General features: G+C 53.6%; 2 protein-coding genes across 2 annotated transcripts; one reads left to right on the top strand and one right to left on the bottom strand.

Moving 5' to 3' along the window:
- Positions 1 to 2,318: 2,318 nt before the first annotated feature.
- On the bottom strand, positions 2,319 to 4,944 carry FOXD2 (forkhead box D2). The gene is given in 2 exon segments (XM_017872069.1): positions 2,319 to 4,559; positions 4,561 to 4,944. Coding segments are annotated over 2 exon segments (1,479 nt in total). The 5' UTR covers positions 4,854 to 4,944; the 3' UTR covers positions 2,319 to 3,373.
- A 326-nt stretch (positions 4,945 to 5,270) lies between these two features.
- LOC108529631 (uncharacterized) lies at positions 5,271 to 10,914 on the top strand. The gene is made up of 2 exons (XM_017872070.1): positions 5,271 to 5,693; positions 8,366 to 10,914. The coding sequence occupies exons 1-2, from the start codon at positions 5,437 to 5,439 to the stop codon at positions 8,739 to 8,741; spliced, it is 633 nt and encodes a 210-aa protein (XP_017727559.1). The 5' UTR covers positions 5,271 to 5,436; the 3' UTR covers positions 8,742 to 10,914.
- Positions 10,915 to 17,442: the final 6,528 nt, after the last annotated feature.

Genomic DNA, 17,442 nt, shown 5'->3' with positions numbered 1-17,442 from the left:
AAACTCTAAATACCCTCCCTTCTTCTCTGCCATAAGCATCTGGAGTCTTGGGAGCTCCCGCAGCAATTCCCTTTCTGGGTATTTTTCAAGGCCAGTTGGGCATCAGTGGCTTCTCTCTGACTCCCAGTCCTCAGACCACAATCTTCTCTGGCTCAGGTCTACCCTTCTTGGCCCACTGAGAAAGTGGGGTTTGAGTCATGGGTCTGGGGCTCCAAGATCCCTAGAAGCCCCTATAAGGGTACATCTCACTCTTCTTCCCCAGTCCTCTTTTTTCTACCTTTTCCTGATACGGATCCTCTAACACACAGACATCAAGCAACATGCTCAGATAAATTCACACACACACACAAACACACACACAAAAGGGTCTGCTGCTTCTCCTATAAATAGCAGTTGTGGAATTATCTCATCTAACTATCCACCATCAGACATAATTCTGGTTGACTTAATTTTCTCCTCTAAAGAGGAAAAACCAATTAATAAATATTTTACATAAAGCTCCAATGTAATATCTGGGAGTGACATATTCATGGTAAATGAGATCACATAGCTACAAAGTGCTTTACTGAGAGCACACACACATGCACACACTCACACACACACACACGCTCACTTGTGTGCATGCATGTTCCTTCAGTCAGTCACCCTTCCTCAAGTGAAAATAAACGAAATTAAACTTGGAGAAATTTAAGTAAACGAAGCAACTAGCCAGAGACCATCATCCCAGTATCAGCAGTTGTTTCTCCCTTTATACTATCCAACCTAACCTTACTTCGCCTGGACCATTTGATAAAATGGTGGGAAGGTGGCCCACTCCATTTGACCTCCCTCCACTTCCACAGTCTCTCAACAAGACGGTTGCCTTGCCTCTGGCAGAGGGACTGCGTCTACCATATGCACCTTGAGCCTCATCTCTTCTCCACTGGTGAAGGCGATGAGAGACTTGGGAATCCCAAACCCTTCCCCAGCTCTGGTGTGTTCTTTCCCACCCTAATCCTGATTTTGACACCCTTTCTACAGTGGCTCAGTCCTCCACCTCCTCCTTTTCTACTATTGCCAGCTGCAGGGATCCTAGCTGAAGAGGCCTTGTGTGGCTCACCCCTCTCAAGTTCCCTGCATCTGGGTCTCTGACCCTGTCTTCTTCCTTCTGTCTGTCACTTCATCTCCCAACCCTTGCCCTCAATATGTGTCTGTTTTCTGTGAAGGCTACACTGCCTCTTCTTGCACCTCTGTTTCTCCTCTCCTATTAATCTCACTGGAATATACAGAGAAAAGAGCTAAGGAATCATCTCTGCTTCACCAAAAGATCATCTCTCACTCAACACACTGGCAAGTCTGGCCACTGGGAGTCCTGGGCACAAGCAGAGCAATGGGAGGCTCAATGGGTTTATGGAAGACTCCAACCAGACCAATGGATCTGCACTCAGGCAGTGGCTTCCAGCTATGAGTCTGGCTCAATGGATGGGAAGTTTTACCTTGAGTGTAACCCCACTGACTCATTCATCTCATAGTGAATGAGCAGCTCATAGTGCCCCTCTAACCCTCTCTAGAGGCTGGAGGAAAGAAAGGTTTCACAGTCCCCAGTCCAAGCCTTTTACTCTATTACTGTGTTGGGGGGTGGTGGGGGGAGAGGGGATTCCAGACAAGGCCCTAAAGCGGCCAGGGAGAAACCCCTCTCCTCTCAGAGACAGAAAGACAGGACTGAGAATCACAAACATCACAAAGACATGTTCACCAACATACATAGAAATAAAAATGCAGATATTCTGAAATACAGTTCACACACACGCGCGCGCGCGCGCGCGCGACAAAAAAGCAAGGAGCTGTGCCGACCCAGACAAACACAAAAACGAATCATAAGTTCCATAAAAGCCCTTCACTCAGAAATAGAGGCATACGGAGTACACATCACCAGACATATTCACCTTAAATTGTACTTAGTGGGTAGAGTGTTCATGAACCCTTAGCACCCAGATCTGCCCAAGCTGTGCCAACGTCCAAACTAGAAGGACATGAGAATCCTCAGGTGCATTGGAAACACAACCCCAGGCAAAATTCCAGCCAAAATCCTTCTAAGACTAGAACGAAAATGAAAGTGCGGGAGAGGCTACAGGCTTCCCAGAGATTCGGCCTCGTTAGCAGCTGAAGGCCAAGACCAAAGTGCCCCTTGCATCCTCTAAGCTCAAACCCTTCTCTGCCTGCGTGGGCTGCCCAGGGGCCTTTCCTCACTCCCCCTCCGCTGGGGAGCTAAGTTTTTCTGGAAGAGCCCCATCAGGGGCCAGGGAGAGTGCAGGCAAGCAGACAGAGCTGGTGACTGCTGAAGTTCACATACATTTATTCAATTGACACCAATGGGGAATGGGGGTAGACAGATTTTTCTTTTCTTCCACACAGACCATCAGACGATTTCACAGAGTTTCCCCACAGTGGAGAAGTTTAAATCAATGCACACCCAGTGGACAGAGAACGCCGAGCAGCCCACTGTACAGATATTTACACAAAATTACAGGACCCCCTGCCACAGGGTGTGCCCTTGCCCACTCCAACCCTACCTCTCCAGTCCCTGGCCCAGACCCTTCTCTTCCACCCAATCTCATTGCCTTTAGCCACAATAAATATCACAGGGCCTGGGACAGGGTGGAACACTGACAGGGTTGCTGGCCGGGGATGGCTGGACCCAGCCAGTCAAGGGAAAGGAAAGAAATTCCTTTAAAAGCACCCAAATACAAAAGAGAAAGGATTTTCCTCGGTGGAGTGGGATCCAGGGTTTCTGCTGGGAATATAAAGACCCCCTGCTTCACCTCTCCGTTCCGCTCCGCCTGCGTAGACACTGGTTTAGGCTTCAGAGGAAACGAACTTCCTTGGAGAACAGCAAAAAAAAAAAAAAAAGGTTGAATTTTTCTTTTAAGCACAAAGCAGATAATAGATGTCTTTAAATTATAATATTGGACAAGCAGGGTCTCAACGTTGGGGAAGAAGTGAGAAGGGAAAGGCAGAAAGGGAGACCCTCTGTTGGTGTTTCTGGCGGGACCGTGGAGCCTGGCCAGGCATCTCTCCGGGAATGTGTTCGCCGAGAGGCGCAGAGGCAGGGGAAAACGAAGCCCCCACCCCCCTGCTTTTATTTCTCAAACTGTAAAGGATCTTGGCCTGTGACTTCTTCGCGTAGCCCCGGGCCTGTCGCCCTGAGCGATAGAGCCCGCTTGGTCCCAACTATCTGCGAGATTCTGTGCGTGGAGACTGAAGTGCCGAGTCACGCGTGCCGGCCCAAGGTCTGGAGACTTCATAAATAGACTCCCTGAGTTCCGCTGGGACCGCAGGAACTCCCGGGAGAGGCTGAGGAGTGCGGACCTAACCGGCCCTGGGCCTGCTGCGGTCAGAAGTGGCAGCCACTAAGACCGGCGACTTTGCTGGCAAACGGGGACCCTGAGGACAGCAGCGCGTCCCCGGGATGCGAGAGGCGAATGTGGCCCGCTACCGGAGCCAGGGCCGGAGCAGTCAGCATGGCCAAGACCTGGGCTTGGCCCCCAGGACCCGCGGCTGCCGCGAATGGCGGTCCCGGCGAGCCCTCGCCGGCGCCCGGGGGTGCTGCCCCGCCGCCACCGTGGCCCATGATGTGGTCTATAGAGAAGGAAGGCCTCTGCCCTGTCCCGGCGCCCCCGCCGCCTGCACCACCGCCTGCGTCCGTCTTGAGGCCCTGGCGCAGAAGTGCGGTGGACAGACCCGCTGCGGTGCCGGCTGCGGGAGGGCTCAGGGACGCCGGGTAGAAGGCTTTGGCGCAGCCCAGCTCGGCGCCCAGGAAGGCGGGCAGGCCTGCGGGGCCCGGGCCCGAGCCTGAGGCGGGAGCAGGAGCTGGGGCAGATGCCGCGCCCGCGAACACCGAGGCCGTCGGAGGTCCGGGTGGAGGAGCGGCGGCGCGGCCTGGGGGAACCGACAGCTGGCAAGGAGCGGCGGCGGCTGCCGCGGCGAAGGCGAAGGCGTGCGGATGCGGATGCGGGTGCGTGGCCGGCCCTGGCGGGGGTGCGCCGTAGGCCGGGAGAGCCAGCCCGTAGCCGTAGCCGTAGGTGCCGTAGGCAGCGAAGCCGGGCAGGAAAGAGCCGGGGTCCCCCGCCGCCGCGGCCCCGCCACGCAGCAGCAGCTCCGGGTGAGGGTGCGGGTGTGGGTGCGGCGGCGGCAGGGGCTGCCGTTTGAAGCGCTTGCGGCGCCGCAGGAAGCTGCCGTTGTCGAACATGTCGGCCGACTCCGGGTCCAGCGTCCAGTAGTTGCCCTTTCCCGGGTTGCCCGGCTCGCCGGGGATCTTGACGAAGCAGTCGTTGAGCGAAAGGTTGTGGCGGATGCTGTTCTGCCAGGCGGGGAACTTCTCCCGGTAGTAGGGGAAGCGGCCGCTGATGAACTCGCAGATCTCGCTCAGCGTCAGCCGCTTCTTGGGGCTCTGCAGGATGGCCATAGTGATGAGCGCGATGTACGAGTAGGGCGGCTTCACCAAAGGGCTTCGCGTCGCCGCGCCCCCCGACGGCGGTCCCGGCCCGGGCCCCGCTGAGCCGCGGGCGCCGCGGCCTGCGCCCCGGGCTCCCCGCTGCGGCCGCCGCCCCCCGGGGCGCCAGAGCTCGGGGCTCGCCGTCCGAGCAGCCACCCGACTCTTCCTCGTCCTCGGCTACGTCTGCCTCGGCTTCCTCCGGGGGAGGCTCGTGGCCGTGGGGGAGCACGTCCCGGGGGGCGCGGGGCCCGGAGCGGGCTGGGAGCTCCCCCCCTCCGCTGCCGCCGCCCACCACATCTATGTCTGCGTCGGCCTCGGACAGCGCGGCCGGGGAGCTCTCGGAGGACATGATCTCGCAGCAGCAGCTACCCAGGGTCATGGTGCCGCTGCCGCCGCCGCCGCCACTCTCCGGCTCCGCTCCGGCAGCGGCTCCGGCTCGGCCGCGCTGCCTCTGGGGCGAGTGCGTTTTGCGCGCGGGCGGGGAGGGGCGGGGACTGAGGCAGGCAGGGAGGGGTGTCCCCCGGCTCCGCAGCGCCCCCTGGCGGCCCAGCTCGGCCGCGCTCACCTTCCAGGGCGCGCCCAGTCGGCGGCCCCAGCCACTACCCCAGGAGCCCGAGCTGGGACCCGCCGCAGGGGCGGAAGGAGCTGAGGCCTTCCCTTACCTGGGCGGGCCTGAGCCCCTAGTCCCCTCGGGGTTGCAGTGGTTGGGGGTGGGGGACTGTCCCTCCCGCCTAGCGGCTGCCTAAGGCGGAAGAGCCGCGGGCTAGGGCGGAGCTCCCTGGGCGGGGTGGGGCGAGGCGGCAGGGGCGGGCGTAGCGCCTCCGCTGAGGGGCCCGGCGGGAACAAACCGTCGCCGCGGCGGGAGCTGGGCTGGAGTGGCCGGAGATGGGCCCTTGTCTTCGCCGCTGCTCCTGCACCCTGCGCTCCCTGGAGCCGCCGCCTTCAGAACGCTCAGCCCCTGGATGTTAAGGTTCACTCGGGCGCCAGCCGCAGCCAGGGAAGTGGCGGCGGCCCCCACCCGTCCTCTTCCCAAAGCGGCGCCCGGGCCACTGGGGCCGAAGCGCAGTGGGAGCGCAAGCCTGAGACGCCGGGACCCACGCTGCCCCAGGGCGGCCTGCCGGCGCCCACCGGAGCTCGCACGACTTCCGGCCCGAGAGGAGACGCATTCGAGTGATCACCAGGAGCAAACTTGGCGCCCGCAGCCTTGGGCCTGGGAGAGGTGAGATTGCGGCGGCGCCCTCTCCTCCCTCCGCGGCCGAGCCCGCCACCCCTCTCCGCGTGGGGAGGCCGGGCAGAGCGCCGGCAGCTGTGGCCGCGTTCCTGGGGCGCGGGCCGGTCTACCGCTCCGAGTTTGTCTGTTCTCCGACCCTCTCGGTCTCGGCATCCGTTTGTCTCGGTCTCTGTGACTGTCTCACTCTCCATGAGTCTCTGGAAACGGCATTTGCCTGGGTGTGTCTGTTCATGGGTCTGGGAATCCGCTTAATTTCTCCCTCTCCTCTCCCTGGCCCCAGTTGCCCTGAGGACTGGACACCCCCTACCTTCCTGGATTCCAGGGTTCTGGGCCCCACCGACAGGCGGCAGGACCCCCTCTACCCCGCCCGACACCCCGTCAGTGAACCCTGACCTCGACCAAGTGTTGCCTTCAACTCTCAAAAGTCTTGTGCAAGTAAGGTTGGCCCTGTGCCTTGTTTCTCACCAGCCAGGTTCCTGCCCATCCTATTAGACCTCTTTCTCCCCTGGCCTCCCTCCAGGACCCAGAAACAAGCAGCTTCAACACAGAGTAAGCCCATTTCAACCTCTGGGGCACGGAAGGGGGAGATGGGCGCTGGACGTGAGCAAGAACTGAGCGGAAGCCTGGGCTGCTGCCCGGACAGCGCCGCACAGTGGCCAAAGCTCGGGCGTGCGAGGCCGGAATCCCAGCTGCCTCCGCTGTCGCAAGGCTGTGTGACCCTCATTAGATGACTTCCCCGCTTCGGAGCCTCAGTTTCCTCAGTACTTAAGAGCAGCGACCTAAGTCAGGCTCCTGGGGTTCCAATCCTGGCTTCACTACTTACCCTCTCTGTCACCTTGGGCAAGTTTCTTTGCGCTTTGTTTCTGCCTTTGTAACAAGGAGGCTAGTAACACCTACCTCAGAACTGATGTATAAGTGTAGCCATATTCTAGGCCATTTAGGAAAGGGTACTGAGAACACTTTGCAGTTTCATCTAACAGCAGCCTCCAGTCTACGGGATAGCCTGGTGTTAATCCAACTCTCCCATTCCACAGATGGAGCTACACAGATCCAGGGTAGGGAGAAAGAACTCACCCAGGCTCCTGCAAAGAGATAGAACAGGTTGTATTGCAACCCTTTTCACAGAATCCTCAAAATAGAGTTCTTCATCCCCCCCCCCCCCCCCCCCCCCCCCCACAAGCTAAGGGCAGAAAAAAATGGAAGGCAGGTCTGACTACTTATGTCCTTTGAGAGCAAGTCGCCTGGGCCCCTTCTGGGACTTCTGACCAACGGGATCCACTTCATGTGCTGTTCCAGCATAAACTGTCATTGGAAAAAAGAGAAATTCTGTCCTCAAACCATGGACAGCAAATTGGACAGGGACTAGTAGCCCTGGAATTGGAACTTCCTGGGTGACATACTATCTGGGGGAAAAAGGTCTTGGAGAGAAGCTTCTTGCATGAGTCCAAGTAGACTCACATACCTAGGGTTGCTAGATTTAGCAGATTTATTTTATCTGGCAACCTTACACATACCTCAGGCTCGCTCTTGACTACCTGGATATTTGTCTCACACTCCCAGAACCCCACTCACAGATACACCACACCATGGACCACACACCAACTCCAAGCCAGCTCAGCTCTGCTAGTATCTAAATAAGTGGAGAGAAAAACAGTGTTGGCGTCATCCTACTCCATTTCATCTTCTGAATGTCTTTTTTTTTTTTTTTTTTTTTTTTTTTTTTTTTTTTTTTTTTTTTTTTTTTTTTGCCGAGAAAGAGTTTCGCTCTTGTTGCCCAGGCTGGAGTGCAATGGCATGATCTCAGCAGCTCACCGCAACCTCTGCCTCCCAGGTTCAAGCGATTCTCCTGCCTCAGCCTCCGGAATAGCTGGGATTACAGGCATGCACCACCACGCCCGGCTAATTTTGTGTTTTTAGTAGAGACGAAGTTTTTCCATGTTGGTCAGGCTAGTCAAACTCCCTACCTCAGGTGATCCACCCGCCTTGGCCTCACAAAGTGCTGGTACTACAGGCGTGAGCCACCCCGCCCGACCTGAATGTCCTCATTTCTAAAACGGCAAATGGGAACCAGCAGCTTCCTTCCTTGCCAGCACTCCCCGGGCTACCCAGGGTTCAGTCAGGGTAAGACTAGCCAGGGCATTTGCTGCCCAAATTTCCTGCTTCAGACAAGAAGTTCTACCAAGCAACTGCAGCAGCCAGCCCTTGCTTCTGCCTGGCCTTGCTGCACATTCACTGCTACTGAGACCTACATTGGGGAAGGGGAGTACAGAATCCCCAGCCTCTGCTCTGCAGGGTTGGGGAGGGAGAATCCAGACCCTTCACATACATACTTTTTACAGGAGCTGAAACTGAGGTCCAGGAGATCATGTTACTTGTCAGGCTTTTGAGGGGCCCTAAGCTGAGGTGGACCTACGTTTCCGGGTTCCCAGCCCAGAACCCCTCTGTTTACCCAAATAGCTGTTTCCCTAACCGAGCTCTGCTCTGTATAAAGGGATTTCTAGTAGTCTCTCGTCCCTTCCAAGGTTCTGGGCCAGTTTGTTTTCAACAGTATCAGGAGTAAGCGCACTGGGGTCTGGGAGAAGGGCGACCGCGGGATTCGGAATTTATTTCGTTTTCTTTGCTTCTCCCGTGACCCTTGCTTCTTCCGCCTGCGGGCTCAGCCTGTTCGGCGTCTTGCAGCAGTGCCTGCGAACCCGCGTGAGTCCGTCGCTCCCTCCGCGAAAACCTCGACCCTTTTCCGGAAGCCTTGGGCTCCAGCACCGATGCCTGCTGCAGCCGCCAAAGAGCGGAAAGCCCCAGACTCTGCGGGTCTTGGTTACAGCGTCTCTGGTCGTGCCCGGTCTCCTTCTGCATCTGTTCCACTGCCCGGCCATCGCCCTAGTGCAGCCCAGAACAATTGGGAGGAAGCGTTGGCGGGCTGCGGGGGATGACTGTTGGGTTTTTCCACTAGTATTGAGTGGTTTTTGCGAAGAATACGTTGCTGTCAGTGGTGTCCGGGTCGTCTCTCCCTCTCTTCCTTTTGGTCCCCATAAATGAGCTGTTCTCGGCTATGGGAAAGAAAAGCCTTCCAGCGATTATACGGATCTAATTAAGTCAATCAGGAAACTGCTGGAGAGCGGCACTAGCTTAAAGCGGAATTTGTCCGGAGGCACAGCTGAACGATTGCACGCGGCCCTTTTCAGCGGTTCGAACTCGGCCAGCGCCGCTGCAAACGGAAGCCTGAGCTGGGCTAGGGGAACTACGCCTGCAGACTTCTCTAATTTTATTCACAAAACTGGCCACCCTCGGGGAAAGCGGCAAAGCCCGCGTGAGCCTCCTCCTTCCCACTCCGGACCTAGCTGCAGCTCCAAAGCGAGACAGCTGTCTAGCCTCAGCCGGTATATCTCCCGGCCCCCTTCTCCACCCGGATCTTTGGCTGCTCAGGAGCGATCAGTTCCCTTAGCCCAGGTGGGAGGCGGGAGACTCCAGATCCTGTGACTTGCCGGGGTAGACCTCAGACATGTTACCCATGCACAGAAATGACTGGGGCTCCAGTGTGTGCACCTTCAACTCTGAAGCCCACCTGCCCACTTCAGGTGCTGGCTCAGTGACAGGTGCCTCCGCCGTAACCCCCACACGTCTGCTGGGCAAAGTTTGAAATTATGAATTTCCATCTTCTCTTTCCACTACTCCTGGCCACTGTCCCCTCCCAGCCCCATCTCCCCACCCCCCAACCCTGGACTATGTGGTAGGGGGCTCGCTTAAGCACTCTGCACTCGAGTACTGCCAGTACTGCGAGTACTGCGCGTGGAGACCAAGGCGAGCTGCGGAGCCTGTCGGCTGTTGTTTGTGGGAAGAGGGTTGCGACCTCAGGAGAGAGCAAAAACAGCGTCACTTAAAACCCGCCGGTCCCGAAGATCCACAGAGTTCACGGAGTGGTAGGGAAGGCTCCACACTCTTGAGAGCAGAGGCGGCCAGGGGCAGTGGGGGACGCTTCCAGGTATGTGGAACGGAGAACCTCATGTCTAAGTGTGCTCTTGTGGGTTCCTCGGCCCCCTGGGCCAAGCCTCTCTTTCTCTGTCCTCATGTGTCTGTCCTCTGGGCAACAGTGGCTCTGTATGGCGGATTGCGACCCTGAGTGACGGGTACCTGTCTTGCATCCTGTGTCCTGTGTCCTCCCCTCCAGACCTCACGCTTCGTGTCCATAGAGTGGACCCAGGACTGCCTGGAAGCCTCATCATCCAGGCCCACGACTTCCCCCCAGAGTCTGAAGCCTTGCGACCTGGTCGGGGACGACAAACCTGCTGGGGTCAGCAGCGAGACCTTAATGGGGAATGAGGATGTGCGACCGTGCGCCTGGGCTGAGTGTCTGTGACTGTAGCATGGAAAAGGAGGAGTTCATGCCGGGATCGCACTGAGGGACAGCCGAGAATACTCCAGCGGCAGCCTCCCTCCTACCAATTACACGCTGCCTGCTGGCACAGTGGCATCTCGGGAACCGGATGCCCTTCCGGGGCCCTGAATTGGGGCAGCGCAGGAGGGATAGTGCAGAGCCATAGCTACCTACGTGTACCACAGACGTGCACATGCTCTCGCCTTCGCGTGTAACCCTTCTGAGTCCTAGACAGGGTAACTGGCGAGGCGTAAGTACCCTCGTGGGGGCGGAAATATTGTCAGGTCTCTATATCCTCTGGGCAGATGCAGAGCCGTGTAAGCCTCATAGAAGCAGAGCCAGGGGAACAGTGGGAGCTCTGGCCTCGCGGTGCGGACGCTAGTGATGGATTCCTGGGGAACAGCGACCTCTGGAGGAGTCTCTCATCCACGCAGAGTCAGGAACTAGAGGATAAGTTTTGAGACAAAGCACCCTTTCCTCACCCTACTCCCATTCCACCCGCTTGGAAGAGTTATCCAGAAACTTACAACCTCCGGAATCCACTCTTTCCTTATGTTTGCTTTTTTTTCCAACCTGACCCACGCTTCAAATCCCTGCTCCAGTCCTGCCTCTTCCAGAAAGAAGCCTTCTGGACAACCCAGTTCCTCTTCCCCTCTTCCTGCTCTGAGCTCATTCTCAGGCCACACTGCACAGCTGACCTGCTTCCTGCCTGCTCTTCTCCAAAAAGACCGTGAATCCATACCACCCACGCCTTGTGTTGCATGCTGGGCATGCCATTCCCTGCCCCACCCCACCCCACCCCCCAGTGAATAAAGACTGAAGTTATTCATTCCAAAATTGGTCTGTAAATTTTTCAAAGTTAATTTCGCCGATGGGGAAATTGAGACCCAGAGAGAGGGATGACTTGCCCAAAATCACACAGCAAACTGGTAGCAGAGGAGGAACTCAAACCCTTTCCCAGGCCAGGGTCCTCTTCATCTCACCTGGATGGGGAGCAGGTAATTTCGGGGAGAACTCACTTTGGTGGGTGAGACCTGAATTGGAGCAAGGAAATGCAGGAGGAAACGTGGAGAGTGGTCATTGCTCCAGGATGAGGCCGGGAGGGCAGTGCTGTGCTGGGAGGCCAGACCCTTCTTTCTCCCATCCTCAGCCCATATCAAGCTACTTGGAAGGGTTCCACATTTCAGGGGTTGGCTGCATTTCTTACATCAGCAAGTGGGCAGGGCTGAGGTCTGGGAACAGACTTAACTCTGGCAAATACCACCCTCCCCCATCCACCACCACCACCCAAGGGAAGGAGGAGCTGAGAAACCTCTCCTGCTCATACACTCAGAGGGCACTGCTGCGACCCTAGATCAACAGGAGGCCTTCTGGTGCTTGCAATTACAGAGTTAGTGGAAAAGGTGGAAGTGTGATTTGCATGAGGCTCCAGTGATACCTGCTCAGCAGCCTGAGGCCTGCCCAGGGCTGCATCACTTTCTGTGTATAGGTTCCTTGTCTGCACAGGATACCTGGCAGCCTGGCCCCTACCTGCTTGTCCAGCCTTACCTCCAACTCCTATACTCTACTTACACCTGATTTGCTCTTTCTTCCCTCTTCACCTTTGCAAGTGGCTCACTCTAGCCAGGCTCACTTCTAATCCTTCCTGGTTAATTTCACACATCAAGTTTGTGAGATGCTTTCCCTGACAACACTCCTGCGCTCACATGACTCCCACCTCTGTGCTCCCAAAGCTCTTAGCTCCATCTGGTTTCGTTATTTGTTTTTCAGTCTGTAGATTGTATTATAGACCGGGGGTCCTCCACCTTTTTGGCACCAGGGACTGGTTTCGTGGAAGACAATTTTTCCATGGATCAAGGTGGTAGTAGGTGGATAATTTGGGGATGAAACTGTTCCACCTCATATCATCAGACATTAGTTAGATTATCGTAAGGACCACACGACAGGCTGGGCACAATGGCTCACACCTTGTAATCCCAGCACTCTGGGAGGCTGAAGTGGGTGGATCATTTGAGGTCAGGAGTTTGAGACCAATCTGGCCAACATGGTGAAACCCTGCCTCTACTAAAAATACAAAAATTAGCCGGGCATAGTGGCGGGTGTCTTTAGTCCCAGCTACTCGGGAAGCTGAGGCAGGAGAATTCCTTGAAACCAGGAGGCAGAGGTTGCAGTGAGCTGAGATCGCACCACTGCACTCCAGCCTGGGCAACAGAGTAAGACTCCAGTCTCAATAAATAAATAAATAAATAAATAAGGAGCATGCAACCTAGATCCCTCACATGCGCAGTTCACAAAAGGGTTTGTGCTCCTATGAGAATCTAATGTGGCCACTGACCTGACAGGAGGCGGAGCTCAGGTGGTAATACTTGCTCACCTGCAGCTGACCTCCTGCTGTGTGGCTGGGTTCTTAACAGGTCACCGGTTAGGTACCAGTTAATGGCCTGGGGGGTTTGGGATCCCTGCTTTAGACTGTGAGCTCCTTGAGAACAGGGCTCATTTTGTGTTCCTCTTTATCTTTCCTCCTCTGCAAAATGGGGATAATAATTGTACCTACCTCATTGGATTGCTGTAAGGATTAAATGAGATAATGCACATGTAAAGCACTTAGCCTACTGCCTGAAACTTTTGAAAGAGCTCAATAAAGCCCGGGCATGGTGGCTCACGCCTGTAATCCCAGCACTTTGGGAGGCTGAGGCGGGTGGATCACCTGAGGTCAGGAGTTGGAAACCAGGATGATGAAACCCCATCTCTATTAAAAATACAAAAGTTAGGCCAGGCATGGTGACTCACACCTATAATCCCAGCACTTTGGGAGGCCAAGGCGGGTGGATCATGAGGTCAGGAGATCGACTCCATCCTGGCCAACATGGTGAAACCCCGTCCCTACTAAAAATACAAAAATTAGCCAGGCATGGTGGCAGGTGCCTGTAGTCCCAGCTACTTGGGAGGCTGGGGCAGGAGAATAGCTTGAACCAGGGAGTTGGAGGTTGCAGTGAGTCGAGATGGTGCCACCACACTCCAGCCTGGTGACAGAGCGAGACTCCATCTCAAAACAAAACAAAACAAAATACAGAAATTAGCCAGGCGCAGTGGTGAGTGCCTATAATCCCAGCTGCTTGGGAGGCTGAGGCAGGAGAATTGCTTGAACCCAGGAGGTGGAGGTTGCAGTGATCCTAGATGACGCCATTACACTCCAGCCTTGGCAACAGAGTGAGACTCTGTCTCAAAAAAAAAAAAAAAAAAAACTCAATAAATGTTTTGCATCATCATTATTAATCACTCTACCTCCTGCCAGGCACAAAACCTTACACACAGTAGGTGCTCAATTAATGTTAGAGAATGTGGATATATTAATGAAAGAAAGAAAAGAGGAATGAAGAAAGGAAGGTATAGCGTATCTCCCTCTCTGTCTGTGACTCCCTATGGAACTCGAGGGAGTTCATCAGTAGATCATCAATAGAATTCTGTATTCGCTGAGAACAGAGGTTGTAGCTCAGATCATCAATAGAACTAGGTGTTCGCTAAGAACAGAGATTGCTTCTCCCCTATTAGTCCCCATTTTTGAGGGGAGGAGAACATGTCTCCCTCTCAGACAGAGTTTATCCATGGTTTCTGGCTCTAGCAGTCATTGGATTTGTCTGTTCTCTCTGCCTCAGTTTCCTCCTTTTAAAATGGTTGTGACAAATCAAACCAGCTCCCAGACTGAGCCCTGCCAAAGTCTTCCAGGGGCTCCACATTGCTTGTAAGACAAAACGCAGTCTCTCCCTGGCATGATGAGCTGAACATGCTTACAGCTTTTATATATCTCGGCCCTCTGTTGAAGGAAACCTTCCCTCCTGTGTTCCATGTGGTCCTGATGAGGCTGTCCAATTTGTCCCCCTCACAATTACTCCCCAGGAGCAGAGAGGCCACCAGCTGGGTCATACACACCATTGCAAGTTCAAGGCCCAGTGATTGGTCCAGGCAGTGGTAAGTGACCTAAGTAGCCAGTCACCCCTTCTACATGATTTGACATATGTACTCTGAGATTTGGGAATATGTAGACCACGGGACTGGCACTCTGGGACTCTGGGAGGAGCACCTCTCCTTTTGGATCAGAAGACAAGCACACAGGCTTAGCTGTCAGAAGCCATCTCCCTGCCACATGGAGAGTGCTGTTTTGACATCAAAGCCCACACACAGAGGAAAATAGCCTAGAGAGAGAGAGAGAGACTTAAAAATAGTGTTTGAGTCCCTGGATGCAGCTCCGCCTGAAACTAGAACCCCTAGACTTTCCAGACATTCAAAAAGGAAGAAATCTCCCCTTTTGCTAAGCTAAGTTGAGGTGGATGTCTGCTAGTTGAGTTGAATTTCACAAATAGCAGAGCCACAAAAGAGAAGAATCCTGGGTCTCTGAGACCACTGAACTGCCATACCATCCTGAGCTGCCTGCACTGACTGTTACGTAAAAGGGAAATAAACTTTAGTCTTGTTGAAACCACTGATGTGGGATTGGGGGAGGGGGGCCAGTCTGTCATTCACAACTGAACCTAACCCTGCTTAATGCATGAAGATTTGAGAAAATGTCCTATAAACATGAAAGAAAGGTCTGAGGTAGTTAGCCTGGAGAATAAAGGCTTAACACAGCCAGCATCTCCAGATCTCCACAGGGCTGATCTGGGACAGAGAGACCAAGGCAAAAGAGAGCCAGAAAGGGGTAAAAAGCCTCACTTTCTGTGTCTCCATGCAAGGAGAACATTCTAACAGGGCTATCTCTGAGATGTAATAGGTTACTTTGGTGGCTCTGAGCTCCTTGTCACTGGAAGTGCTAGAGTGGGGGCTGGGTAATCACTGAGTATGAATCATAGAGGCACCCAGGTGTAGCAAGAAGAGTTCAGGTCTTAGAGCTGGGTTCAAATTATGCTCTTATCACTTATTAGTCTCCGATAATCTCTCTAAGCCTGCATTTCCTCATTTGTAAAGTATCCAGATAGCTGGGTTGGAAATGGACCAGGGAAATTTCTTAGCCTGCCACCTCATGGGGACTCCTGAGACCTAGTGCTCTAGCTGGAGCCTGTTATGGATCAGAATGTCTCAGTGAGGTTCCTTGCCCTCCTCTCCAACCTTGACATGTTCAGAGACACCTCCATCCTGCCATGAGAATGCATTACCCACTAGTTTGTTCCTGCAACTGCAGAGGAACAGTGGGGCCTAAGCCAAGAGGCCTGGGCCCTACTCTCTGTCTTCTCCCTGCCTTCCTATGTGACCTCAGGCATGCCCCTGCCTCTTCCAGGGCCTCAGTTTCCTCATCCAGCTTATGAGAAGTGTATCCCCATCACAGACAATCTGGGTCTAGAATCAGGGCTCTTAACTATTGTGCTATACCTATCACAACAATAATAATCATGTTACTGCCTGGCCTTGCCCTGCCCAGCCCCCTCAGGGTCTGCTGGAACAGGCTCCTTCTCATCCCCTGCCTAGGTCAGCCCCAAATGGTGACAACTGCTACATGAGCTGACATCACAGGCCTGGGCAACCCAGAGGTTCCCAGTCTGCCACGGGCCTCATTTCCAGCCTTGAAGTTTGACTCCCCGTTAGTTACATGAACACCTCTCACAGGGGCTCTGTGTTATCTTCCCTCATCCACGCCTTCCTTCAAAGTTGGGGCCAGTCGTATCTGGGGGACTAGAGGCGATGAAATGGGAAATCTGAAATAGTAGAGGAGCAGGTCTTACAGCATTATCCTATGGTCAGAAGAAAGGAGTCACAACTGGGGGCCCAGATGGGGAGACAGCACCATTTGGCAGGAAGCCTGGAAGCCTGAATGATGGAGGTCCAGAAAGCCAGTTCCCTACACCTGCCATGGATACCCAAGATTTGGGAGTTAAAAGGGAAAAGGAGCCATCACCCTGGATGGATTGACAGCCAGGGCACAGCACACCCCAGGGTGGGCATGGCAAGTACCCACGCTTTCCAAATCCAGAGGCCAGGATACCTTGTGAAGGGACTCTGGTGGCACACTGATGGGAAGGCCCTGGAGAAGAAGACAGTGGGGTTTGAGCAGGTGAAAATCTGACTGTTGTCACCAAGGGTCCCTTTGAGAAATAAAAGGGGACTGCTGTTGAAAGGAACCAGTGCGACCACACGGGGTGTGGTGCCTTGACAAAGGCTACATGGAAATCCACTTACAGGGATTTCTCGTGCAGGTGTACCTGCACACATATGGTATGACATATGTACAAAGTCACATTGCAGTGCTGTTTGGAATGTCAAAAGGTTGGAAACAACATAAGTGTCTATCAAGGACAGGTTAAGCAAATAATGACACATCTAAAAAAGGGACTAGTATACTGTAAAAGTAGAATATAGAAGTTCTTTATGTACTCATCTGGAGAAAGCTCGAAGATACATTGTTTGTTTGTTTTTCATTTTGTTTTTGTTTTTGAGATGGAGTCTTGCTCTGTCGCCCAGGTTGGAGTGCAGTGATGTGATTTTGACTCACTGTTACCTCCACTTCCCGCATTCAAGTGATTCTTCTGCCTCAGCCTCCCGAGTAACTGGGATTACAGGCAAGTGCCACCACACCTGGTTAATTTTGTCTTTTTTGCAGAGACTGGGTTTCACTATGTTGGCCAGTCTGGTTTCAAACTCCTGACCTCAAGTGATCCACCCACCTCGGCCTCCCAAAGTGCTGGGATTACATGCATGAGCCACTGCACCCAGCCAAGATACATTGTTGAGTGAAAAAAAAAAAAAATTCAAGATGTATAGAACAGTGTAAACATCCATCCAATTGTGTTTTTCAAGGAGAAAATAATGTATACTTGTATTGGTTTTCATATGCAACAAAATATCTAGAAGGATGAATAAAATCTAGTAACTGATTATCCACTACGGCAAATTGGAAACAAATGGGAGACTTCATGGACAACTTTTTTATATTTGTAAAGCCAAGTGAAGTGAATGTATTACTTATTCAACAATTAAATAATAAAACTTTATTTTATTTTTATATAAATAAAAATAAATAATATAATAATAAAAACTTTAAAAGAAGCAGTTGGATTATTTCAATAAATAAGACTGAGTGTTGCAGAACATAAGAATAAAACTGTTACTGTGTGCTGAACACTTTTTATGGGCTCCAACTTGAAAATATGGTTGGTGGCTATGAATGTTGGAAGCAAGGGACGTGAAGCCAGACATGTGAGGTGCCTGTGAGTGTCACCTGCCTGCCCATCAGACAGGGAAGCAGTTGAGTCTGCTAGCCAGGACCCCAGATTTTCCACCTTTCCTCCTTCCTGTTCTGTTCCCATCCCTCTGTCTTTGGCTCCCTCCCTCTGTTGGTCCCATCTAAATTACTTTGAAAGTAGTCAGTTTTTTTCA

Source organism: Rhinopithecus bieti, unplaced genomic scaffold, assembly GCF_001698545.2.
Source record: "Rhinopithecus bieti isolate Rb0 unplaced genomic scaffold, ASM169854v2 scaffold_6776, whole genome shotgun sequence".
NCBI lineage: Eukaryota > Metazoa > Chordata > Mammalia > Primates > Cercopithecidae > Rhinopithecus > Rhinopithecus bieti.
The sequence above is the reverse complement of the archived record's forward strand: the minus strand, read 5'-3'. Positions and strand labels throughout refer to the sequence as shown.

Coding starts and splice junctions, on each gene's coding strand:
- LOC108529631 (XM_017872070.1), top strand. CDS start 5,437: ATGTTAAGGTTCACTCGGGCGCCAGCCGCAGCCAGGGAAGTGGCGGCG. Junction 5,694..8,365: donor CAGCCTTGGGCCTGGGAGAG/GTGAGATTGCGG, acceptor CTGCGGGCTCAG/CCTGTTCGGCGTCTTGCAGC.